Source organism: Ammospiza nelsoni, chromosome 4, assembly GCF_027579445.1.
Source record: "Ammospiza nelsoni isolate bAmmNel1 chromosome 4, bAmmNel1.pri, whole genome shotgun sequence".
NCBI classification, from domain to species: domain Eukaryota; kingdom Metazoa; phylum Chordata; class Aves; order Passeriformes; family Passerellidae; genus Ammospiza; species Ammospiza nelsoni.
The window spans coordinates 60,133,658-60,160,683 of NC_080636.1; the positions used below are offsets into that span (position 1 = coordinate 60,133,658).

At 37.5% G+C, this 27,026-nt stretch overlaps 1 protein-coding gene across 2 annotated transcripts in view; it reads left to right on the forward strand.

Moving 5' to 3' along the window:
• The window catches only part of GRID2 (glutamate ionotropic receptor delta type subunit 2), a 677,499-nt gene that overhangs the window by 449,785 nt on the left and 200,688 nt on the right, over positions 1–27,026 (forward strand). For both annotated transcript variants that reach the window (XM_059471361.1, XM_059471362.1), the window contains 3 exons: positions 13,591–13,644; positions 21,456–21,629; positions 26,493–26,654. In XM_059471361.1, coding sequence (XP_059327344.1) covers positions 13,591–13,644; positions 21,456–21,629; positions 26,493–26,654 — 390 coding nt within the window. The remainder of the gene's footprint in view (positions 1–13,590; positions 13,645–21,455; positions 21,630–26,492; positions 26,655–27,026) is intronic.

Here is a 27,026-nt window from a genome sequence, read left to right on the forward strand (position 1 = left end):
TGCAGATATGAAGCACAGAGGGAGAGCAGTTGTGGAAATGCAGTCAGGTGCAGATATTTAGCAGGGTCTAAGCAGTTGTGTTTAATTGCATGGCACTGTGCAGTAGTCAGGTTCCCTTCTTGCTCACAGATGGGAAGTTCCTGGCTGGGGCATGTGGGAAAAGCTTTACTCATTCCTGTCCCTGACTTAGCTTTGGAAATGGCTCAGCAAGTCACCTGACATTTGGCATAGCTCTACTGTGTTGTGCCAGCCTGTCTGTCTCAGGTAAACTGGGCTTTAATGGGACTTCTGATGGGCCATAATTATGTTCACACATTCAGAATTTCACTTAGGTCTTCATGACAGATATGTATCTCTCCTACTTGCTGCATAATAGAGTAAAAAATTATCTATATTGCTATAACACTTCTTCTATTTGCCTTTCTTCCTTTTTATTTATTTTTATTCTTCTGTGTGGATAAACTTTGTATACATGGGGGACTCTAGGAATGACCACAGAGGACTTCTGGTGTACTTGCTTCCAGCTGAAAATATAGCTTTATAGCCTTGTTTTTCCTATCAATCAGTCTGGAGAGAATAGTGCTCTATCTTGTTGATCATCCTTGTGTAAAGCTCGTGTATCGCTTCAAGGATTGTCTGGATATTGGTTCTGTCAGTTTGCTTCTATCACCATCGAAAAGCAAAGACCATGTGCCCATAATATTAATAGTCGGAATAGGAGAGATATGTCACTGTTCTGGTTCAGGTTAGTCAAAAATATGATTGAAAGAATGCTACAAAAATGCAGTGCTTAAAGGTAAAAAGCTGTTTGACAGTACCTGTGGGAAAAAGGAATGTGTTGCTAGAAAATTTATTACGCTCTGTAATGTGTCTTTCATAATTTACATCAAGGTACCTGTACCAGTAATCTCTTATACATATGACTTATTTTCTCACGTAAATAATTTCATCAGCTGAGTAATCACATAGACTTAAGAGGAATTGTTACCATGAGTCAAATTATGGCTGTTTATCTATCTAAAGTAAAAACAGAACAAGGCAATTACAATTAGGGGTTTGGCTTGTTTTGCATTAAAAAAAATAAAGTTGTAATGTGAGCTTAAATTGAATGGCATCAATACTTTTTATAAAAGTTCAAAAGGCCTTTATTTTTCTATATAGCTCATTTTGCTAAGGCTATAGTTGCTTTCACACACTTAAAATGCAGAACTAATTGTATTTTTAACAAAGCGCATTCTATTTTTCCTTTTCTGGAATGTGCAAATCCTCTTAAAGTCCTTCCAATCTTTTTACTTTTCTCCATCAAAGTTTTCCAATTTATGTTTAAAAGATGATAGCAGGGATCTAATTTAAGCCTCTTAGTTTAAAAAGCCAAAAGAAATGGGCAACTGTTCCTCAATGAAAATTTGGGAAACAATTCTTAGCAACTTAATCCCTATAAATTATTGAACTGTACAGAATGTTTCAAATTACGCTGTGCATGTTAAATGCTTCTACTCTTCTGGGTTTTTATGATTGCATCATTTGCCTCTTCTGCAATTCCTCTGTATTTTCTTTCTGATAACAAATGAGAAGTGTTTTAGAATATCCATACTTGATGACTAGAAAGTTTTATCTTTTTCTGTAACAGAACACATATTGGCTTCTTGTGCTATTTTTTTTACTGATAAAGTTCTTTTCAATCTGTTAGGATCTGTTCCATTTTAGAGTTGATCCAATGTCCCAACTGAAGTTGTGTTCATGCTTGAGCCTGTAATTTTCGTATGTTTGTTATCTCCAGTGTCTGTGGGATAGGTATTGCTTGGACTCTTTGGATCCAGATGCAATTTCTCTGTGAAACCAGCTTTTAAACCAGCATCAAACAATGATGAAAAACATATAGATTTTCTCTCTTTATAGAGCTGGAATATATTTTAGCCTGTATCAGTTTGTGCTGAGTTGTTATGTTTCTGTTAGCTTAACCATTAACTGCTAGAGAATTGTGGTAATACAGAGAGTATTTTGTATTCACCTTGAACATCAGTTTTTAATAACCTTCAGTGACATATATGAAGGATTTCAGATTGAAGGACTGCAAACAGATATCTAGCCAGAAGGGTTTTTTTGGAATGATTAATCTGAACTGTGTTGCATGGTTGATGTTAGGACACACATGGCTTATAAAAATATTTAAATTATGGTCTGGGTTTATGTAGCTGACTGGCTGAACTACTCTCAGAAGAAATAGCTGAATTTCCCAAAATTTAGAAGTACTTTATTAGGAAAAATTAGAGCCATTTTGAGAAAAAGAAAAGGGAGCTGTTTTGATCCATGCCCTTTATAAGACTCAGTGAGTCCTTGTGCAGACCTTCCGGGCTTGCAATGCCATTGGACCTTTAGTAAGAGTGATCTATTTTGTTCATCTCTTGCGAAGCACAGAAGCAAAAATGGCCACTGGGCTTTGGAATTTGGTGACCAGAATGTTCTCAATATGTTTAGAACTGATTTTGTCTTTTGCACACGTGTTTTTGAGAGCTTGTTTTTCATAGGGAGCTTCAAGCCTGCAGCCAGTTAGAACTCCATTAAACTGCTCCCGATTCTTGAACTCCTATTACAAGAAAAAAATGCTTTCAGCCTGTGTGCTTGGAGAGGAGCTGAATGCTAAGTTTATGTGCAAGTCAGAAACGGGGGCTATCTCACTTAAACCTCTGCCACTGTTGTTCTCTGCAGATATGTGAAATGACAGGAGAGGCACCACCACGAAGCTGAAGAGCAAAAAGAGCTGATGGCTTTAGTGATATTTTGTCACTTGAACGGTGACCTTTGTTAATAATGCCTGTGATAGGGAAATGAAATACTTTCTGTTTCAGTAATGCCAGTCTGATGCTTGGCAAAAATTGCTTTTAAGGCAGACAGCAAAGAAGAAAAAAGAGCAGCACTGTTATATTCTGTAGTGTATGAAGTTAAACATTTTCCCTGATAGGCAGTCAGACTAAATCTTGAGTTTACTAACAGATGCAAAAGGAGTTGAAAGCACATTTCCGTATCACTAATAAAATAAACAACACACTGCCAGCATAATCAGGGCTGGATTTTCAAGACACTCAACTTATATTTAAAATCCTGAATGGAATGGGCAACTTTTCAAAGGCACTCAGCATTCTGCAGCCCCTCTTGAGGAAAATCTGAGCAACTTACAGATGCCAAGCAATTCAGAGGGTCTGGCTATAAAGTATTCCCTTGCTATTCTTTGGGGGAAAAAAAAGAGGTAAAGGTGAACTAAGCCTTCTGTTTTCAGTTTGGAGACATAAATTCAATCTATTTTTTTAATAGTTGCTAAACTTTAAAAACAATGACACCCACACTTAATATTAGAAAACAAACAGCGAGAATGGGCCAAATTGAGATTAATCAGTATTTTATTAATTTGGATTACTGGTACCTTGGTTGGAGAGGAAGCTTTTTTATGGAAAATGGCTAGTCTTAAGAAAACTGTTGTTATGGCTTTAGTTTTTCTGTTTGCTTGCTTTTAGGCAATAGCAGTCTAAAATTATTTGTTCACACTACCAAATAGCCCTCTGAATCAGACACCCTGTTCTGCAATTTCTGTTCTCTACTTCCAAACTTCAAGTTCTTCCTCAAAGCCCACATTCTTTAGCCTCTTTCTGACAGTTATTTCCATCCTAATTGAATATTCTTTTATTTTATACTGTTGTAAAGGAAGTGTAACTGTACTACAATCTATGGAAGTACTGAGATATAAAATCAAGTATGGATGAAAAGGTAAAGGTTATTTAAAATAGAACCTTTATATGATTCCTTTACAAGTTTTATTTAATCAATTTTCCTTTCGCTAAGTGCAGTCAACCCATAGTAATGCATACTGGGAAGACTCTTGTGCCTCACAAGTGTATTTTTCTTCACTCTTATCTGTTCACTGCCTTACTAAAGTGGTAACTTTGGTTAATCATGATTCTTAACAGGCATATTTTTAAAGAGGAAGTAAAAATGAATTTACATATTTTTATATGAGCTAGCAAAGAAGCATACACTGAAATTATGACAGGTACCATTTTATCATCAGTATTCTTTTTGCAGCCTCCAAAGCTCTCTTTACTAGCAGACATGATACTAAGGCGGACTTAAGAAAGGTCCATCATCAAACTGGCATTCCTTTTTCCTCTACAAATTAAAGCATCGAATTAATGACTGTTTGTCTGAACTTTTCATGTCACATTCACAGTTTGAAATCTTTCTTCATATTAATAAGGCTTGGGATAAATCAGATGCTGCCTATAAAGTCTGCAAGAGGTTAAAAATAAGAACTGAACTTTTTATTCTGCTTAGAAAAATAATTTATATGTGCAGATGGAGTGACTGTAAATCTGTGACAAAGCTTCATTAATCCCTGACTTTCACTGTTGTGGAGAGATTCTGGCCTTGGACAAGGCAGTTGCAAAAGCATCAAAATCATCTTTTGGAGGACTTGTCAACCGCCTTCAATCTTGAGTGGGTTCACTAAAAGGGTAACTCCTGTATGGCTGCATGTAGGAGATGCTGAGGTGTTTAAAACAAACACCACCGCTGGGAGAAGTCTCTGACTCCACCTCTTAATCCATAGGAACAAGGAAATTATGATACCATGGTGTAGATTCAGGCCTCTTATGTTTGGTTCTTTAACTTCAAAGGTGATGACAACCACTTCGATTCAAAGCCCCTGTCTGGACCAAATACTTAAGTTTTCTACTTCAATTTCCAAATAGAATTCAGCTTAAAAAGAAAAAAAAAAAAAAAAAGGCAGAAAAAGAATGACATCTTCAGGGGTCAATTTAGTACTATCGCTATAAACAAAATCTAGTTCATAAAAAGAAAGGCAGGTAGAGGCAACCACTCAGCAGTAATGAATCTTAATTTCTGTATTTCCATGATAATTTGAGACACTTTTTTACTTTGAAATAAATAGTTTCTAGGTGGAATGTACATTATTGTTCATTAAGAATACCATTATTCTGCTTTCTTGTAACTGTCTTGCAGTGCAGGTAGGAGAATAGGTCTGAGTTAAAGCCAAGTAGTTTCAGAACTTAAGAAAAAAATATGTGTTGGTTTGTTTTGGTTTTGGGTTTTGTTGTTTTCTTTTTTCCAGAGTTGATATTATAAACACTTTTCAGAAGGATAATAGGAATATAAATCAAAGCATAAATTTGGAAGTAAGAAAACAAACTAAGAATAAAATAACCCTTAAAATGAAAGATCCATAAATTGCTTATAGTTATTTTATTTTAAACCTACAGTCTACAGGCTGACTTCAGAAAGATACATGGGTTTAGACACCTATAAAATATACATTATTAGCTTTTCTCAATGATTAAGGAAATGAATAATTTTAAAAAGGCCATTTCTGCTAGACAGAATGTGTTTTTATTTTGTGTTCTCAGTACAAGCCTGTGGTCAAACTCACTGAAGTATTAATGCTGTCTTTATTTACTTTTATTGAATATTTAACTGTTTTCTTTAGCATGGGGCTGATTTCTGTACTTTAACAGCCTCCATCTCTTAAAATCTTAGGACAGAAGATACAAAGTGTTCTCTGAAGCTTGACTCATTTCAGACGTAGTTAGGATGGCAAGCCAAGTCAATATAAAACTAATTATTCAGTGGAGTAACCCAATGCTTTTAGTTTAAAAGTGTCATCTTTTGAAATAGATCTGAAAAAGTGGAAAATTGATCAAATGCTTCAACTATTTATTTTTAAAAGAAATACATTTTCATAAGACAAACAAATGAAGCCGTGTCAGCCGTATCACCCATCCTTAGGAGGAGACTCGAAGACAATTTCCACCTGCCCCCTCCAAATGCTGTAGAAGCTTGCTTTCTAATCATTGGTAAATGTCTCTGTCAGGTTTCACCCAGTAACTGGTGTTTTCTTTGGGGGTTTTTGGGTGGGGTTTTTTTGTTTGTTTTTTGGGGTTTTTTTTGGGAGGGTTTTTTTTGGATGTTTGTTTCTTTGCTTTTTCTTAGAAGGAATGTCTGGGAAAGGAATCCCAGAGAGAAGTGATTGTCCAGAAGAACAAAAATAAGTATAGTCACATGTGGTTTATTTTTTTTTCATCTCTCAAGAGCAGAAATGAGTAGAGATTACAGTTAGATTACAAAAATACTGCCTTTTGTAAAGCAATATTTTTATGAAATAGCAAATATTTTTATGAAAAAGCAAAGATTTTTATGAGCTTTAGTTTCTGGTGCGTAAGAATGAGCTTTATAAATCAATAGCCGATGTCCCTACTGAAAAGCTCAAAGACTAAGAGTGAGAGCACAGAAAGAACTTACTGTGGCACCATAAGGAAAACATAGAGCAAACAGCCTGATAAAATGGTGGTGGTTTTATGAACTAGGAGCTTGAATGAGGAACAGTAAAAATAAGCATAAACTTACCTGAGGATCTCCATGGACTAGTCCTATGGGTGTTTAACCTAGTACAATATACTAAATAGTACAATTCCACACTTTTACCTTTCTAAACATCAGATCAGCTAAGGTAGTCTTCAGTTTATCACTTACCTTTCTTTGCTATTCAATAGTCTTTAACTTCCATATTTTGCTTTACATATCAGTCCTTGGGGAGACATCTGTGCTTTTAGGGACTGTTCTGAATACTCACACTAGTCTAAAGCTAAAATCTTTAGTTAAACGTTGTGTTAAAAAATGGCCTCTGACTTCTTGTGTTTGATTGATTGTTGGTTTCTGTTTGTTTGTCATTTTCTTGCAGAGGGGGAGGGAGCAGGATTGAATTGGGGTGGCTTCCTGTCTCACATGTGTGTATTGGAAGTCTGTTTTTATCATATTTTGTGATCTGCAAATTGCTATGCCGCTGAGGGAGAAAATTAGGTTAAGATATGTTCACCTGTAAAACAGCAGTGGTGACTTGAAGAGGCTGGTCCATGAAAAGATACGGACAGCAAATCTAGAGGTATTGGATGAAAGCATTTTGTCAGTCTTCCATTTGGAAGAATGCAGTCCAGTTTGTAAAACCTCATATTGGTTTGCACATATTGTAGGCAGACAGTGTTTGGGAAAGGTTAACAGGAAGTTGGTATCCCAGCTCAACTCTTCGGAAACTTTCTAAATCACTTTCTAAATTATTCCAGTATCAGCCATTCCCAGAGCTATAGGTTATGTAATGCCATCTTGTTGGCTTTTGTGGAAAAAACGATCAAATGGAAAGCGTGGTTTGCTCTGTGGTGGTCCCGCAGAAAGATTCACAGTCCGTACTGCAGGTACTCCTGGTGGAGCAGAAAGTTAACAGGAAAGCAAGCTCTAGTTTGAGACAGTTCCCTTCAACATTTTGACAAAGGAGCCATGGCCTCTGGGTGCCTTGTCTCAGAGCAGTCCCAGCTGCAGCACAGGTACACCAGGAGCCAGGGAGCTCTCCTCTGTGTGTCAAAGAGGGGATACCTGAGATGGCCTGGTCCTGTAAGCATCTTTGCTTACATGCAGCACTACTGCTGCCTTGGGTGTTTGCAGCCTTGTCTGACTAGTTGCATATGTGCCGGGCTAAATTTTGAAAATCCAGAATGGTTTTCCTGTATTTCCTTTGTGAAGGAAAGGAATGATCTTCCTTTATCATCTGTATCTTGCAGTTTTTGCCCACACTTTTGAGCGCACAGCTATAGGAAAGAAGCAATTTAGATAATTTTTGATGTAATTTTCCATTAAATGAAAGGAACGCTTTTCCTTTATGATCTGTGTCTTGCAGTTTTTGCCCACATTTGTGGGCCCATATCTATTAGAAAGAAGAAATGTAGATAAATTTTGATGTAATTTTTCATTAAATTACTTGCAATTTTTTGATAAAAAGCCTTTTTTCTTTCTTGCTTACTACTGCACATGGAAAAAGCTTGCATGCTGGCACTACAGCTGCTTTACTTGCTTTAGATTGTCTTGCATTTAGGCCATTTAAAGGTTTGAGTGTGAACAATAGAAATAGTTATGACAAATTGTCAAGCTCTTCCAAAGATTCAGAAGTTCTGGAGTTGCTGCCAATGACAGATGATTTGTCCTTGCTCATCACTTGTCATCTTGGCAGCGTTTTTGTGCTCTCTGCTAAATCTCCCTCAGTGTGTAGTTGAATTCTTTAGAAAAAGAAAATTAGTTTCTGTTTCATCTGTGCTCGTGCTCATCAGTTCAATAGCATTCGTGTTTCACTAAGTGGAACACCTTCCTCATGAAGCATGAGTTTGAGTTATTTTAATAGGGTGTTAGGAGAGCTGCTGGAGCTTGGCATGAACATATTTCTAAAGTTAAAAGATGCTAAGAATGATCTTTTGTATCTGTTGCTGTGGATTTCTGTGACTGTGCATGAATAGCGCTGCATACATGACAGGCTGTATCCTTTGCTGCAACTAATAAATCCTTTGCAAGGATTTATACAGCTAATGGCAATGTTTTCATATACTCAAGTGTGAACTCTCTGTGTCTGAGAAGGGGCTGAGTGAGTAGAGAGTTATTTTCTTTTTCAGCTTTTCCACCATTTCATAAGGTCTGTTTCAGAACGGGCATGCTAACTTGCTGCTTTGAATCTTAATAATGGGGAATTATGTGATATGGCATTATAAATAATTGAATACCAACAGTCTATAGATGAAAAATGCTGAATTCAGAAAAGTAGCTTTCTGAAGGAGTTGGTTAATAGGCTGTCCTCTGCTTGAGGACCTCTCTGACACTGATTTAGCTGTCTGAGACAGGAGGGGGTCAGTGGCAATGGGCATTAAACTTAAACATGGCTCCCCACTTCACCCTGGAGCACTGCATGCAAGTGCTCAATGGAGTAGCAGAGATGGCACCTCCAAACCACAAAGTGCTTTTTTGGGGTGGTGGACTCTTTCAAGTATTTCCCTTTTAGTAAATAAATGTGGTCTGAACTGCAGAACAGTCAATACTGAATTAATAAATTCCGCTTCCTTTAGCTACTGGTAGACCCATTCATCACAGTTAAGAAAGCAACTTATATTTAGAAACTCAAAGGCAGCTGTCTTGGGTTGGACCAAAGTGTCTAACTCCAAAGGTGGCTTGAATGCTAAAGGAGCAGTAAGAACAAGGTAGGGATATATGATATTTTCTCCTAATGCTCTCCTGGCCAGCAGCTCGACTTAGCTCCAGAGAGCTTTTTGCATTGACCTATAGCTTTGTATGTTTATTAACCCACGGCATGTATGATTTCCCCTAGAGGATGTGTGAAATGAGAATTTGTCAAATAGGTAAATGGTTTTCTTTGTTTTAGAAAGTGTCAACTTTCCTCCACTTAATATCTTTGTAGAATTTTGGTGTTCATCCCTCATTAGGAATGCACACTCTAGTTTTTCTCAGTTTTATCTTAAGAGGTGAGCTGCATAGACAATAGGTTCACCTGCCTTCTGTCTTGTATGGAAATTTCCAATCTGTCCCTTACCTTTTGGGAGGGAACAGCACTGCTTCCTGTCACAGAGCCAGCAGAACCAGTGATGAACCTGAAACTTGCATTGTATTCAAAATGCTTGAGGTCTTGAAGCCCCAACCTCCTACACGCCCCAATCAAGTTGTTTTATTGCTTCTAAAATACAGGATTTCAGATTTCTTTTTCATTACTGCCCTTATGCACTTGCAAGCATTATTCTCTACATTCATTTTTCCCTGGCACAGAGCACAAGTTCATGCCAGCTCATTTGATATGCATGCAGATATGAATTTCAACCAGAAAAAGATCATCACTCAGATAAAAAAATACTTGTTTTACAATTCTGGGCATATTAGGCATCGAAGCCTGCTGCAAAACTGCCTTTAATACTTCTGCTGTTTGTGCTTTTAAGGTTATGGTCAATTTTAAACAGACCTAGCCATGCTTTCTTTTTTTTTTTTCTCTTCACTGTTATTTGTTATCATCCCTTCTATGTGAAAATGCAATGGCTTTTTAAAGTAAAGGCAAATGCAGGAGATAGACAAGGGCATTCTGGAACATTGTGTCATGGCTGCAAAGCCCTGCTGTGTGCAAGTAATGACTGCTGTACTGATGAATAATTGGATCTAGGTTGTGTTACTGCTGACTTTAGACAGTTTGGGAGTTTTTAAAACTGATTTATTATAGTCTTCTACTTGCAGACTAGTGCTTAATAGCTGCTGATGGAGATAATCTTCTGATAGTAAGGTTATGCATATGATTAGTCTTAGAATTTGAAGAAAACTTCAGGATTGAGCAACTTTTTCCCTCAGGCATCAAAACTGAAGGTGTGCATAGCATTGCATTTATATTTGTAAAACAGTGGATGTGCCAGTACATTTATCTACACTGAAAAACATAAGGAGCACAATAATTGGAAAATATGGGAAGGTTATTAATGATGATAATATTATAGTGTCCTGCAGTTCCTACAGATACAGTCAGAATGTGCACTGCCAACTTTAAGGTCAAATAAATGGACAATAAAGGCCATGCTGGCAGAAGAGAAATTAAGGAAGAGACTGAGATGCAGCATTTTGGTGCTGCTGAAATGAACAGCTCTTTTGAGAGAGATGAGGCTGAAGGACCCAGGGATAAAAATAAGGCCTTGAAATCTCAGCCTAATGCTGAGTCCCAGTTCAGATGTAAAGCTATCTTAAAAATCTAGCAACTTTCCCAGGGCATTATCAGTCATCTTTTTAAGTGACTGTCAATGCCAGAACAAGTTTTGGGTAGATGGGCTAAGGAAAATGCCAAAAAGAAGCTTCTTGCAGACTGAAAGGTAAAGTAAATTTTTAAATCAGGGGCTATTTGCGGCCCATCTAAACTTAGAATATGTTTGAGTGTCTCTGAGTGCACTACAAGTTCCAATCTGACATATGCTTTTTGAAGATGTTTTTAGTATTAAGTAGATTCATGAATGCATAAACTTTAATGGATAAAACATGATCTTTCTGCTGAGTGGTTTCAACTGTAACTAAAAAATGGGTTAATTTCCTCTTGTTATTTGAAAATTGTGAATAAATCTGTCACAGGTACCCTGAGCTGTTTGAAATAATGTGACTTGTGAGACCCGTCAGCCTCCACTGGCTTAAGTGGTCTGTGAGCGTTCCGTAACAAAACCAGTGACACTTAGGACCATATGCAGTTGAAAATACATTCTCTGATTGAAATCTGAGAATTTGGGCAAAGTAGGTACTCAAAAGCAAATACTTATTAAGAAACTAAATGAACTGAAACAAAAATGGGAGATACAATACGTGAAAATCTGATCAGCTGAAGCTTCAGGCACAAAGAAGTTATCTGGCTCACTTGTAACACATTAATAAGAAGTGAACAGAAAATGTCAATTTTCATTTTGTGGGTTCCCTGAATCTGAATTTTTGGTTGACTGCCATTTGGAAGCAGAGGAAAAGCTTAGGAGCCCTTTGTGAAACACAGTTATTGCCATTTTCCTACCACCGCTGGGAGCCTTGACTCAAGGGTGTCGCTGGCAGATTGCCTTGGGGCCACAGGAACCTTAGGAGACCTCATCTTGGGCAGAGCAGTTACAGCAGGGCAGACCTTCCCGGGAGGACAACCCAGAGCCAAAAGTTAGGAAGGACAAGGTTGCTAGGAACCTGACAAGAAATCAGAAAACATGCTGACTGTGCTGCCTTTTTTCTTTTTTTTTTTTTTTTGTATTTAATTCTGCTTGCTTTCAGCAGAACTGTATGTAGACTGACTAGCAGAATTGTTCCTGCTTTAGTAAGGCTTTGGTTTGTTCTGTTTTATGGAAAAATTAAATGACAGCTTATGTTGTGAATGGGATAAACTTTCTATGCTTTGGAAGTTTATGTGAGGAGCAAATGTTCCATTGAGGATTTTGTTACTACTCTGTCTTCTTTTGACCTTTTTTGGTTCCTGGGTGAGTTTGTATTCCAACTGGTTTGTTGTGAGCAATCTGATCAGAACAGCCATGTCTCAGTTCAAGCATCCTGGCTCAGTCTGTTGTGCTGCCTCCTATCACAGTTACTCAGTTTCTGTCCTATTCTCTCATACATGCTGTGGGAACACCTGCAGTGGAGAATGCAAGAAAATGCCAAAGCAGCACACCAAAATATCATGTTGATTTAAACTATGGAACTCCTCATAAATTAATGTGGACTCTGATTCCTGCTAATGCTATTGAAGTTTTCCAGAAAACTGAAGTTTTCCATTAGCAGCTATGGCTGCTAATCCCCCTCATTTCTGATGGGTGCTGTGAGAGTTTCAAATAAGGAATCAGTCATACACTGCTGCTCCTGCTTTCCCTTTACCCAGGTCTCTGCAGATCAGAATTTCCAATCTTGCCTTAGCATTCTGCTAAACAAGCAGTGACCCCAGTTCTAATGGCCTTTGAATTAATAATGAGGTTTATCAGTGTGAGTTTTTTTCGATGCTCTTAAGATTTGTGGCCAGTTAAATTGTCCTCCTTTGGACATGGCACAGTATAAATTGCCACCATCCTTGGCTGTTTCTGTTGGTTGTCATTAAAAGCCAATGGTCCAAGTAATAAGAGGCCAGCACTAGGCATCTAATTGAACACTTAAACACTGTCAACCCCAAGATTTGTTTCTGTTTTTCTTTGGAGATTTTTCTTTTTCTTTTTTTTTTTTTTAAGGTATATTCAATACAGTTTAAAGTATCCAGTAGTTTTGAGTTGTGAATCAAGATGAGCATGGTAACTATACAAGTAAAATTGAATTAATCTGTGTTGAAAACTTTTTGCATGTTAATCCTAATTCAATTTCATGTAGAAAAAAAATAAATTTAGGGTGTCTAGCTTTTACCAGAGTTTGTTTCTGGCCTCCCTTTTGTCAATGATTTCTTTCCTACCTAATGAAAGAAGAGCAAGTGTATTTTTATCCTCTTCGTTTGCCCTGTGAAATGGATTGAAAAGTGACTTGCCACAAAAGTGTAATGGATTCAAGGAGGGACAGGACTGAGTGAAAGATGATTAGAAAGCACATGTTCAGTCCAGCATAAAGGCAGGTCATGGACAAATTTTCAGCAAAGGAAAGGAGAAGATGTATGAGAGGAGGATGAGAGGCCTTCTGTGCATGGAACCTGAGACAGGCTATAATTCATCATCCCTGTGACAGCCTTCTTTCTCAGGAGAGCCCTTTCCTTCCTGCTCTTTGCACTTCTATGAACTCTAGCATTTGTGATGTGGGGTTTTTTGCTTTGGGTTTGTTTTGTTTTTCCTTAATTCAGAGGCTTTCAGGGTAGGTATACACTGGAAAGGCCTTAGAAGCAGGAAATACAGAAATCGTACAAAAGTCACTCAATATTCATTTTCTGCCTTTCTCTCTGTTGCTTCCTCTCAACACACAGTGCTAAAGCAAAAATATTTTCATTTTTCTCCTCAGTCAACTGAAACATATTCTTTCCTGTGATGCTGGCAATGAAATGTATTTCCAAGTTTAATTGGCAAGTCAAACAATAACACAAATGCTTCTGCAGCATGGTGCTAAAGGTTCTCTATCCTCAGTTCAATAGCAAAAGTTCTAGAGAGCATGTGCCTTAGTTTTTGTCATTTGCAGAGAGCATCTATTTAATTTTTACTTTTTTCTGGCTTTCCCAAGCAAGCTGACTGATGGCTGGTTTGTTCTCTGTTTCAGGTCGTGGAGACTAATTTGGTTGCTTTTGACTGTCACTGGATCATTATAAATGAGGTAACTGTCAAGTGAATATTGTTGTGAACCATGAATCCTGTTTTCAGCCTTACAGACAATATTCATGCTAATTCTCCCTTTGCCAACAGGAAGCAGTAGCTATGACAAAGTTCAAGCACAATGAGGGAGTAGATGTTGCTTAATAAAAGTAGAATGACAGGTTCTTGGCTTTTGCTGGTTTTTCTTGCCTGTTTTAAATGGAAGTTCCTCTATGAATAAATAGAAAATAAACTGGAAAAACCCCCTTTATTTCTAAATATCTCAAGAGTTCACAATTGAGCTGACTGTTTTCACAGGATTTTTAGGGCCTTTTTTATTATGTAATCTTTTTTGGTGGAGTCCTTGCATTTTGTTTATATTTCAATGATTTTTTTTTCTTAATTAAAATAATAATCATAATAATAAAATCCCATGTTTCCCTTTGCTTTATGAATTCTCCAAATGTTCTGTGATGGTTGATATCCTAACCTGTTGATATTAGTGGGAGGCTCTTTGATAGGCTTCTGGATTAGGTCATATGTAAATCTTCATAAAGAGAAAACAGTAAGTTAAATTGAGATTCTGCTTTTACAGTGTGAAATAAGTTCTCCCATGAAAGCTTGTCAGCTAAAATATGACAACTCAATATGTGAAGTAGTTTTGTATACAAAGTATTGAACACTGCAGTTCAGGTTTGACAGCATTCAGGTTTTTGTAAAATAATTTAGGTGGGAAATATCTGGATTCCCTCAGCAGATGACTGTCTCCTAACATGTTAATCATGCAACTCCTGTATTTTCTCAGAATAAAAGACTGCATGTAAATTCCATGTCATAATACCTGGATTTACTATCCACTTCTGTTTCCATACCTATTTATTGGATTTTCATTAGTATGCTGTGCTAAACTGGTGGAGTTTTAGCCAAGTTTTTTTTGGAGAAAAATATGTCTCTGGAAATGCTGTGTAAACAAACCAGGTCCAGCATAACCATTAGTTTGGGCCCTGCCTTGCTCCTGAAGGGCTGTGTGTATTTTCCAGCACTGAATGGGGCTTTGCTGGGAGAGAACCCAGCTTTAATCTGCAGGTGGTCATGTGAACCACATACATGTTTTCTTTTTCATGTCTGAATAAACTAGAATTCACTTCAGAGTAAGCAGTGAGTATTTTAAGAGCATCGACTGAATCTAAAGCTGTCCTCTATAATCAGTAGATGGGACAGCAGTTTCTTAGATAAAGCTCAGATTTTGGCTTGCTGTTAAAGTTAAAGACACTGCCATTGATTTTTTTGTTTTAAATGTTACATGCCTTCTAAAAGATCTAAAGAAGGTGCTTGCTTTTAGCTGTTTCTGCTCCTTCACCCTCAAAAATTACAAAACAAGACTGAGGATCCATTCCTAGCATATATGCTTTCTCTTTGCTTTTTATTTAGAAATTAGTGTCTCCATGGGAAAAAAGAAAATCTGCTTTTTAAGCATTGTTACTTGCACATTGCAGCAGCTGAAATGGCAGAGCAATCAAAGTGGTTACCACTCAGCTGCCTTCTCCACTCCAAAACTCTTTCTCTGGGCTGCAGTCCCAGCAGCAGGAAAAGCTGAATGATCTGTGCAGAGAAATGCACATCATCCCTTCTTAGTTTGATAATCTTGTATATGAAAAAGATGAAAGCTGTGATTAAATTTATTCCAACAAACTGCTCTAAACCATCGTCATTAAAGTCTCTGCATCTCATTCAGTAATTCCTCTTTTCTCTTTCAGAGAAAGTGAATATGTTTAGTGCTATCCCAGCTTAATCTGCTTCTGGACCTAAATCCAAATTAGGTACTTAGGTAGCTTTCTAGCTCTGTTTGTTTAAAAATGCAAATAATTTCAATATTATGTGGATGCAAAAATCATATTAGCAATAAATAAGATCAGTAGATAATACTGCAGCAAGGGCTCTGCTTTGCACAATTTTTCCTTGTCACTATGCTCAAATTAGAGTAGAAATCTACATGTTTCCTGAGTGTTTGATGCTGGGTAATTGCTTATTGCAATGTTTTGCCAGTTCAGTAACGAGATTGCAATGCCTCTATTTGGCAGTGCAGGATTTGGAAATGCAGAGATTTGTGGCCCCCTTTCTGTGTGCTACATAAACCAGCTATCTTTATGTCCCAGTCTGTCTGAGGTGGTCATCCATTACCTGATGATGGCCACAGCACCTCCATATGACTGGGACACGATCTCAGAGCTCTGCCCATTTTCTTGCTTCTGTGAATCTTCTGTGACAGCTTAGACATCAGTGCTTGAGTGCCTATATTGGCTAAATGACACTGTCAAATAAGTAACTGTAACACTGCTTCTCTGGCCTCCTAATTTGAAATTCTAAAATGATCTATGATGGTGAAAATGTGTTATTCCGCAAATTGTGCATCTGATTCAAATAATTCCTTGCCTTGAGATAGCAAAAGAAGTTGGAATTGTCTTTCCTTTTCCATCTTTGTGCCAATGGAATGCAACCTTCTAACCAACTATAGTAATACAGTTTTGTGATCAGAAATCAGTTTAGGCTTTGTGAGGCAACATCTGCTATTTTAATTGCTCAGACTAAATGCTATAATGCCTGCAAAGAGTTCCTTAATTTTTATTGTCCCATTACTTGCTACCTTATGCAATACAGCAAATTTTCTTGAAGACTGTGTTTCATAATGTAAGTGTGGGAGGAGGGGGTTTGTTCCTATAAAATGAAAGAATTCATAATTTGCTAAAACATAATGCATCATATTAGACCATAGGAAATAATGCAAATCTCTTCTGATCAGTATAGTAAGCTGAGAAAATGCTCTCCAAATAAATGTTCCTGTTTCTTCAGGGCCTTAAAGCAGATGTTACAGTTCTTTATTTAAAATTTGCAGGAGTCATAGATTTGAATGTAGTCATGATCAAATATGTCTTAGCAAAATGTGAGAATGGATTTCTCACACGCTTTCTCCTTCTGTCTATCTTTCCTTGCTTCATTTCCTCTGCAAAATAGTAAATACAGCTTCAAAGTTCCAGTATGAAAAATTATATTTCTTTCATGACTCTTAATTCACTACTGTACAATAAATGTAAATTCTATCTGGTGGAGCTGAAGAAGGGGCATTTGTATGATTTTCATCACTTTACCTTGCTCTTTTTAAATGCAAGTAATGTCTTTTTTTTTTCCATTTTAAATCATGTCTCTCTCGAGCATTTTCCTTTGTTAAAACATTTAGGATTACCTTACTATTATCTAGCTATACCTAAGGCTGCCACCAGTTCTTCATTGCTATTGTTTACTCAAGGACACTCCCAAACACTTTGTACTGCCTAGAGCTGGAATAGGGAGGTGTAAATATCAATGCTGCTTTACAAAGGATTGTTTGGATTTCATCTGCTATAATGTGGTCAGTTCTGACCAGATCTATTAGAATCAGAATGGAATGAGTGCACAGGAAAGCTGATTTGTCTAAGAAGAGAGTGGAAAAAGTTGGCTCGGTTGGAACAAAGACTAAAAGAGGATGTGCTCTCTGTTTATAAGCACTTACAGAATGTGAATAAATGCATCATTGTCAAGAGCCAAAGGACAAGGTTGACACAAGAACAAATGAGTTCAATTTGTGCGTGAGTAAACTGAGGTCAAAAGTTGTTAAAATGTTTCTAATTACCAGAGGCACCAGAGTCTGGAAAAACTCCTGCTTGATGAAAGAATGAAAACAACCTCCAGTCTCTTTTAAAGACCAATTTATGGGAAAAGGTCCAGCAGGTTTGCCCAGCAAAGCACAAGAGAGGACTGGGGGACCTACAAGGTCGTATTCAAGGGTTGTATTCTTTTTGATGAAGACTGTTTCCTAGGAGAGGGCTTGTCCTTGCCCCATGTATTCACCTTGTTCATCATGTTTCAAGCCCAATGCACTCCACCATGAGTAGGAATGTAGAGCATAACCATGTTTCAAGCTTGAGCAGTTATATCAGGTCCTGTAATCACAGCTCAGTTCCAGGAGCTCGTTTATGTTCAACATTTTTGTATGGATAATGATTGATAACGGCATTAGAGCTTCACTTGAGCCCTTACATTTTCCACTGGGTTGGTGGGTCTGAAATGACACCCTCTTTGGAACAGCTGGGCAACCAAGTCGCCAGCTCCTGGCATTAGTGACAGCTAATGCACAGATGGAGAGAACCCTGCTTTCTCCAACATCTTGGATTTTTTTTTTCTCTGTGAAAGCTAAAAATTAGTTTCTCCCTGTCCTGTCAGGTTTTATTCATCCTTTTCTGCCAAGCCTACAAAACATAAGGGAGATACATAGGAGCAAGTGATGATGCAGTTCAAAATCTGCTTTTGGAGAAACCTCTTGGAGGTTCATCCAGCCATGCTTTTACCTCAGCTTCTCTGTAGAAAGTGCTGAGAAATTTGAGAAGGGAATAAATGTTCTCTGGCATGGGCAGTGGCAGCCTAGAGGCCTTAAGCCACCCTTTTTTCCTCTGCTGACTTTTGGATAAGGAAGGAACACTCTCCTCTCTGAGTGTCAGGATTTTCTGTGATGAAGTCCTGGTATGCACTGGAAAATAGTGTGTGTCCCCTTTATTATAAATACTGGAACCATCTTCTTGGCCCAAAGTAAAGATATTTTCATAAGAAAAGGTATTTTTGCCTTTTTTCAGTGCTTAATACAGGAGCATGTAAGTAAATTCTTCCCTTCCATGTATCTCACTGCTGGTACAATTGCTCTGTGGTAAATATTAAGTCTCTGCCTGGGCTGCTTATCTTAAAATAATGGGACAAATACTAGATGTCCAGTATGTAGTCTTGATTTCCATTGGAGTCGTGCCTTATATGTCAAGATGATTCTCTTCAGTTCTTGTTTCCTAATCAATCTGTAAACAGTTGTTAATTTAGATCCATATTTTTTCCCTTGTTTATTTGCCTGCTTAGATGAAATGTACATCTAATTTTATCTTTGTTCCATTTGTGGCAGGGCAGTCTCCCCTTAATTCCAAGTTCAGATCAGCAAAAGAAAGACTTGGAACTATAAATTGAATTTTTGATGAAAAAAAAAAAAAAAGAAAAACAAATAAACAAAAAGCACAGCGAAAAAAGAAAAACAACCTCACATAACCTAGCCTAAATTTATTCGGGTGCCAACTCAGTTCAACTTGGCCAACTTTCTAATTTTTTTGACATTCCATGCTTGTATAACATTTCATCTGGCGCACTTATATTGTTACACTGTATCCTCCTTTGAAGTGCAAATGAAAATTGTTTCCTCTCATACAATAGTTGCTTTATATAGTTTTCTTAAGTCAGATCCAAAATTCAAGAATGAGAGATGATATTGGAGAGTCATTATATAAAAGGCTTGTCACTCAGTCAATGCCAAGTATTTAAAAAATGACAAAGAAACACATAGCAAATGACTAATGTTGAATTTAGGGTTGCATGGCATTGCTTTGTTGTCAATCTAAAATCTGGATTTATGGTATAATGAGCATTTAAAATAATAGCTGTCACTAATCCATAGATATATGTACCTCCTTGGCCACCACACAGAAATGGCTTTGGTGTTTCAATTCTGTTATTATTTCCCAGGTGATGTATAATGGCATGAGGTAGTAACCTAGAGGTTAAAATGAGAACATTCTATTCAAAATGCACCAAAAAGTGCTGAATACAGAAAACATCAGTACATTTTTATGGCAGGAAAGATAAATGCTTGAGGATTTGAGAGTCAAAATCTCTTTTAAAATAGTACTTGGCAATATAATGTGGCCATCCAGGTGCCTGTTTTTACATTATTAGAGCGAGTCTAATAATCTTGGTGTTATAGTTTGGATATACTGTGTAATGAAACCAGGCAAACTTTTTAAAATCCTCTGAGAAAGTATATAATTTAAAATCAAGATTAAAAGTTTCTTGAGCTCTCCTTTATGGTTATATTGAAAGTATTATTAAAAATAAAAAAAAGAAAAATATATGTATTGCTAAAACAGCATTATATATATATTTTTTTTTACCTCACAGCTAGTGAAATGATACAGGCTAAATGAAAAGACAGCATCTTAAGCTGAGATAAGCCATTATCTGTGGTACATTAAGAATTAATCGACCAGAAATGTAAGATATTACACTGAACACAGATGATGCTCTGTTATTTCTCTTTGCAGAAAAAAAAAACTGTATTTCATAAAGAACATTAATAATAACAGATGAATTCAGAAACTATTATAATCTGTGAAGGCAAATAAAATACTTTTACTGTAGTCAAGAGAATAGAAGTTATAATTTACATCTCACATATATTTCTTTCAAAATTTAAGGGAAATTATCAAATAGCAGTATGTCCAAAGTAGTTTCTTCAAAATAATGAAATGGTATTATACTGGAGCAGGAAAAAAAGCCAAAATAACTGGGGTGGTTGTCGTAACATTTAAAGAGCTGCTTTTTCCAAAAGCTTGGCTTCATTTCCACAAGAAAGATTCCATAATTTGAGATCAAGTCTATCCTGGTGTCTCCTGAATTCTTCAATATGGTTATGGATCAGGAAGCAAAGGCAGAAAAAGATGGTGGCATTTCATTAAAGGTATTAACAATGCAGATGTGCTGTATCCCTTGGAAAATTACAAAGCTATAAATACACAATTAAAAAAAATATTCAATAAACTGTGGTTGTATGCAGGAGAATATTAAGTGCAGGATGCCAATAGGAGCCTCTTGATCCACCTCCCTTCCTGAGGCATATCCACAGTTTTAAATGTCTGGAAAGTTTGGGGCATCAGCCTCTGTAGCTAAGACAGATCATGGACAGACAGTTCAGCTTTGTGAGAAAGAGATCCTGGTTAAAAAGATGGTACACATTTTAGATTATTTATGCAATTTTACAGTAAAATACAGACAGAAAATTATCTTGAAAGCTAACAGCTATTTGAATCACCAGGAAAAAAAACATGTTTAACTAAAGTTCAAGTTCTTATGTGAAGGTTGGAGTCAGTTGCTGTTGCTTGGGAGCCTGTGTTCCTCTTATTCAACTTCCCTGAGGGACTCATAATTCAACAGTGTAAAACACCATGTTCCCAACCTGCAGGAATTTCTGCTACGTAAAATATGTTTTTCTGGTTTCCCTAACCTGTCTTAAAGTTAGTACTTTAAGCTTAATATTGGTGGATTTACTTAGCTATTTTTTCTTTTAAGTATTTGTCTGTAGAGCGGAGTGTTCAGCTGTAAGCCTTAATAGGTACCCTGTGGAATAAAAATTTGCTTTTAAATTAGGTCTTGCTATAAACAAGCACATTTATACCTAGAATGCTCTTATGCATTTTCTTTGCCCTTTTGGTAAATGATTTCTAACTAACACATTGTTTATAGGTTCTTGATATTCTGAATCTAGGAAATGAGCACTTAAGGCCTGAAACATGGTCTCTACCTTCACTGCTCCTGAGCAATGCTGCACTCAGAAATACATCATGCTATGGCCTCCTACTGATTTACACATTGTCTGTCAAGGATGCTTGAAACAGTTTTAAATAGAAAATCAGAAGAGGTAAAAGCAGAGGCAGAGAAAACCCCAAATGAAACCGCTATTAAAATACAAGTATTTGCTGAGGTTTGAGCACAGTACACTTTGAACTTTTGCAGTTAAGGGTGGTATTTGAATACCACCAGTTATTTTAATGAGCATGCACATATTGGTTTTGAGGCTGTGGTGGAGTCTGACAATAGCTGTGTGTCAATCAGAGGCCTCTTGGTCCACTCAGGTTATTTTTTGTTTATCATTTGGTGATCATGTTTCTGAATTTTGACTCTGATGCATATCCTCTTCCTTGCCTTCTCTTTCAGGAGATAAATGACGTGGATGTGCAGGAGCTGGTGAGAAGGTCGATTGGGAGGTTGACAATTATCCGACAGACCTTTCCAGTCCCCCAAAACATAAGCCAGCGCTGTTTCCGTGGCAACCACAGAATATCTTCATCACTGTGTGATCCCAAGGACCCCTTCTCCCAAAGCATGGAGGTACCTCATGCACCAGTCTATCCCCACCTGGAAACTCTCTTTCTAGATAACTTCCAAGTTTTCCCCCAGGGACTATCTGTAACTTACTTTTCACGTCCTCTCTGACATGTGGTTTAATGGCTCATGGCATGACAAGGAAACACCTGGAGCTGAGGAGGGAGTGAATGTCTCTGATGAGGAACAACAGCTTGCCTGCTCCACAGCAATAGAGATTAACATCCAAACAAGCAACCTGGTCCCCAGGTAGTAGGGTAGTCATTTTGTTGCCCTGCTCAATTTTAATTTTTGTCATCTCACTCAAAGAATTTCCTTCCTGTAGTCAATGTCTCCCGAGTTGCTGTGCTTCTCTGAGCCTCAAATATGTTGTCAATAAGAAATTCATCCTGGGAGCACCCACATAATCGCTTTCAAGTGCCTTGGTATATACATCTAAATCTATATCGAAGTGTCAGGGAGGCCCTATTTTCAGTGTTGTTAATCACAAACTACAATTAAACTATAATGGGTTCCTACCACAGGAATTCAGGATCCCTGTCCTCCTGACTTCATATAGTTTTTCCAAGAACAAGTCCTCTGTGTCTCTCATTAGGTTTCGTCATGATAAAGCTTAGGCAAATTAGAAATGTGAAATTGGCTCAATATGTTGATTTTAATTTTTGGGTTTTTTTCTGTGAACATTTCTGCAATTGTAGAAAGATGGCTACATATTATTATTTTTAGCAGTGGAGGGAGGAGCTTATGCGACCCAGCAGCTAAAAGCAGCCACCTCATGGTTCTGAAAGGGAAGAATGAGAGAAAACAATGGGAGGAAAATAGGGAGGTCTTCAAGAGTGTCTGTTTAAAATGGAAAAATATAAGGGACAAAGTGGTATAGTCTTGTCCTGTTTCAGATTAGTTGTAAGAGCCTTTGTGTCACTAATTTTAGTTCACAAAACAGCCAGCCAGCAATTATTGATGACATGAAAAACTGGCTGTAGCAGAGAACACAGTGATCCTATTAGAGTTCTCAAAGCAGGCAGGGCTGTGTGGTGCCCATTGATGCTTAGGATATATCGACAGACTGTTTCAGAAGTGCAAACATCCTTTAGGCTGTGCCGTTCTGTCATGGCAGCATGGTCCTGGGGAACTTTTGGCAGTCTATGGCCAGTGTGTTCAAGCTGAGAGTGTGATCACACACAGGAGTCAGAGAGTGCAAAGAGCAGTTCTCATGAACAAAGCTTCGACTACAGCAAGGCAGAAAACAAGAGCCACATGTCAGTGGGATGCTTTACATTTTGATTTGTCTTTCTCTTCAACTTCACTTTTATTTTCACCTCAACAGTTGCATGAATCTAGGAAAGACAAGTTCTAGAATTCAAAGTTTAGTCTCGACAAATTGGAAAATTCCATTTAATTTGTTAGATTGGATCTTATACCTTAACCTGTGTGTCCTGATCTATCTATAGCTTGGAGAGCTAAAATGTTCCTACTGGAAGCTTTCCTAGTATTTTGGTTCAAAGGAATGATGGAAGCTGGATTGGTTTAATTGTTCTGTGAAGCTGAGTTGCTTTTTGCATGCTTTCCCTGAGATGGCTGTACTTCATTATTTTAGCTGAGTGAGACAACATTATAAACTGAAAGGAAGGAAAACTCTGACACAATTTCCCCTGTGCCTTCATATGATGCACAGTCCTTTGAGTAGCTGTGGGGTTTGTTTGCTGCTTCTTTGTTCTACCCAACAATATTATAAATTAGTTTCTAATCCAGTGGGGAGCTGGAGCAGTTTATAAATTGAAATTACTAAAGCTTTTTTTTTTAAATGACATCGAAGTGTGACTAATCAGAAACATTCTCTGGAAATTATAAGGGTGAATTTCTTTATTTATTTTTTTCTGAATTACTCCCCCTAAAGTCTGTGGGAATAATTAATTCTTTTTCAGCATCTTTATTAAAACGCTGAAAAATATCCTGGTGAAAATGTCACTGTGTTTTTGGAACTGCCCTAATTGAAATATATTCTATAAATTTGTATCATTTTGAAGGCAGAAAGTTAAAAGCTGGATTGACAGAAGAATTTAGTATTGCAACCCTTTGTCTAAAAATTATGTGCAATATTATAGGTACACATAAAACAAACAGTGATAATCCAGATTAATCATTCATCCTTAATCTGATGCTAAGTACCTTTCTTCCACACTCTGGATAAAATAATCACATCTGAACTTTAAATTGCATTAACAGAAGGTTATGCAGTTGAATGCTTCTTGGTAATGCAAGTGTCCAGCCCTTAGCCTAGCAGAGTAAATAAAGGATTAGTAATGGACACCAGGCAGTGCATTAAATGTCCTAGTAAATTTATGTGGGGAATTAATTAAGGTGTAAAGTGACTTTAAATTACAGCCCCCTTCTGTTCATCAGGACAGATATTAACGAAGCATACTTCTGGAAGTGACAGGGAAGGGTGATTTTGAGAAACAGGAATTAATTGTAGGGTCTTTATCATTGCATTATCAGTGATTGATTGCAGTACATGTTAAACTCAACTATTAGTGAAGGACTAACAATACTTAATAACTGCTGAACTATGTCCTCCTAAGCCCTGTTAATTCTTGATGAAGGCCCAGCTATATTACTTTTAGATTAGTGAGTGCACCCTTCCTCATGAACTGTGACGATTGTCTTCTATTCCCATGGTAGCAGGTTACAGAAGTTACCTTGAAAGCAATGTCATTTTGTTGGGAAATGATGACTTGGCATCCACAGCCCTTCATGTACCAATTTAGTCTCATTAGTGACCTTATTCCCTCTGCTTTCCAGAGGTGATGTGGGGCTTTTTTCTTTCCTTTGGCAAAGTCTTGAATAGAAAGAAGCCTGCCTGACAGCCCAGTGATAATTCCTCCCCTCCCAGTCCAAAAAATGTCCCTCTGGTGCTGACTTCATTGGGGAAACACAGTTTTAGCTGAAATACTTTGAATTCTTTGTAGGTTTACAATATGCAGGCAAATCGTCCCAGTTGTTTTTAAAATGCTTGATTAACCTGGGCCCAGATCCTCAATCCATGCTTTTAATCCTGCCATGTACAGTGATGCCTGGCCCGTGCATCTGAAGAAAGCGGATTTTGTTCCTGGGTGAATACCAAAATAGAAATGTTCACAGCCACAAGAGGAGCTCAAGTAAGAATAAAGAAGCACCTTCTTTAGAAGAAAGGCACAGTGAAGGATCATTTAAAGAAAAAGGGCACTAAGGATCAGGGATTCTGTGAATCTGTGCTACCAACAGAACAGTTAGTGGATGACACAAGCAAAGCCAGCATAAAGATGGGATTTAAAAAAGGAAATAAAAACATTAAAAGATATTATGTGGAGAGGACTAATTAGGCAGGAAGAGAAGTTTTGGGGGGGGTTTTCCAGCTTTTCTTACCCTTTTTTAAGGTGATATGTGAATTTGGCAATCAGTATCTCAGATCTTCAGCATTATTGTGCTTCCTTGCCATATAACCCCCTCCCAATAGCTGCAGGGCTTTCCCAGTCTTTGGATATATTTAAAAAGCAGACTAGTGCTACTAAATTCCCATACTTTCCATTTGTAAGCTTCTTTCTTCTTTTAAAACTTTAAGCACACTACCTATAGCTGTGCAAAAAAACCCTCACAGAGAGCAACCAACATATTCCACAAATCTGAGAAAATGTGTTTTGGCTTGTCTGTGACCAATGGAGAAAAAGTCCCAGCAACTTTGCCTCAAATTGCCACTGGCTAATTTGCTGTCGGGCACTAGGAATTTTCTACAGAGTCCTTTATCATGCACCTGAGGAAGCTGTGTTTCCCTCAGTAACTTTAGATGACCAATAGGTTATCTAAAAATAATATTCCCACAAGTCCTTTTCATTTCTGAACATAATTTTTCTTCTTGAGAACCTCTGTTCAGGACAGCTGAGGTTTCTTTTTATGATGCTGTCAGTAACTTAAATGTTCCTGCCATCTGAGGACAGCAAAGACTGATGTAAAACTATATTGTAAATTACTTGTTTCAGAAGTGTTCATGTGTCCTGAGCTTCTGTTCTTTTACTTTTAATTGTGTCTTTCACATCTGACTTTGCTCTGTGTTCATTTAAAGCAGGTACACAGAACTAAAATATGGTTAAGTGGGAGGGGCACACAAGTAATTGCTCTTCTTGAATTCCACTGTTCTGCTTTTGATCCCAAACTAGAACTTCCTCACACTGTATGCAGCTGTGCTCACAGTGAACATACACACATGTACTCTGTAAGAGTTTCGTCCTGCAAGCAACTAGCAGCCAATGTCAAACACTCTGACAGAAAACACTCTAAATCACAGAATCAACATGCAATCGCACACTGACAAGAATTTCATTGAGTCTTATTTCATGCCAGAAAGTGTCAACCAGCATGACTGCACAAATCAAGAGCAAAATAACACAACAAAATCTATTCCAAATTTTCAGAGTTTGTGCTTTTCAAAAGAGCAAAACAGCCTTGAAGATAATTTGATGGTATCCAAAAATCTGGTGATCTGAAAAGTTGAGTTTCACAAGGAACTGGTTAAAAATAAAAAGAAGTCTGTTTATGGTCATAAGTAGAGCTGTAAGTCTGGCAAGTGGAGCTGTGCCAGTGGTTGGGCTGCCTGGACTTCTCATATGTGTGTAGTTTGTTCAGTGTTTATCACTTTTAGCATTACAGCCCCCAGCTGCAGGTTTTACCAAAGCCCAAATGTGGGACATTTTGACTCTCACAGATTCTTCTTAAAACCAAGTAAAGTATTTAATTACCAGAGGGTTATGGGTGAGGCAAAACAAATGATCAATTCTGGCTGCTAGGAGGATACTACATAGCTATGCTAATGCTTCCCTTTTGATCTCTGTACAGATTACAAACCTGTATATATATGACACTGTCCTCCTGCTGGCAAATGCCTTTCACAAGAAGCTGGAGGACAGGAAGTGGCACAGCATGGCCAGCCTCACCTGCATCAGGAAGAACTCTAAACCCTGGCAAGGAGGGCGATCAATGCTGGAAACCATCAAAAAGGTACTTTTTCCCTGTGTTTCCTCATCTTTGATTTCTAAAATACTGACCTTAGGCAGTATTTCCTCCTGAGGTGAATATTACTCTTATCAGTATAGTTTATATGTATTCACAGTTCCTGAATGGAAGTAGTTGTTATTGGGCTTGGATTGTTTGGGTTTTTTCCATGTCATAATAATCATATTGAAATAAAACCAACAAGTTTGTTTACCTAAACTACCAAAACAGTTGGATGCTCAAGGAAGAAAAAGTATCAAAGGTGAACATGTGTCACCATTGAAGAAGCTTCACAGGTTAGGAAGTAAAGAAAATAAATTTACTATTTTGTTTGCAAAAGAAAGGAGAAAAAATTGCAGAATTGCACTTGGGTAATAT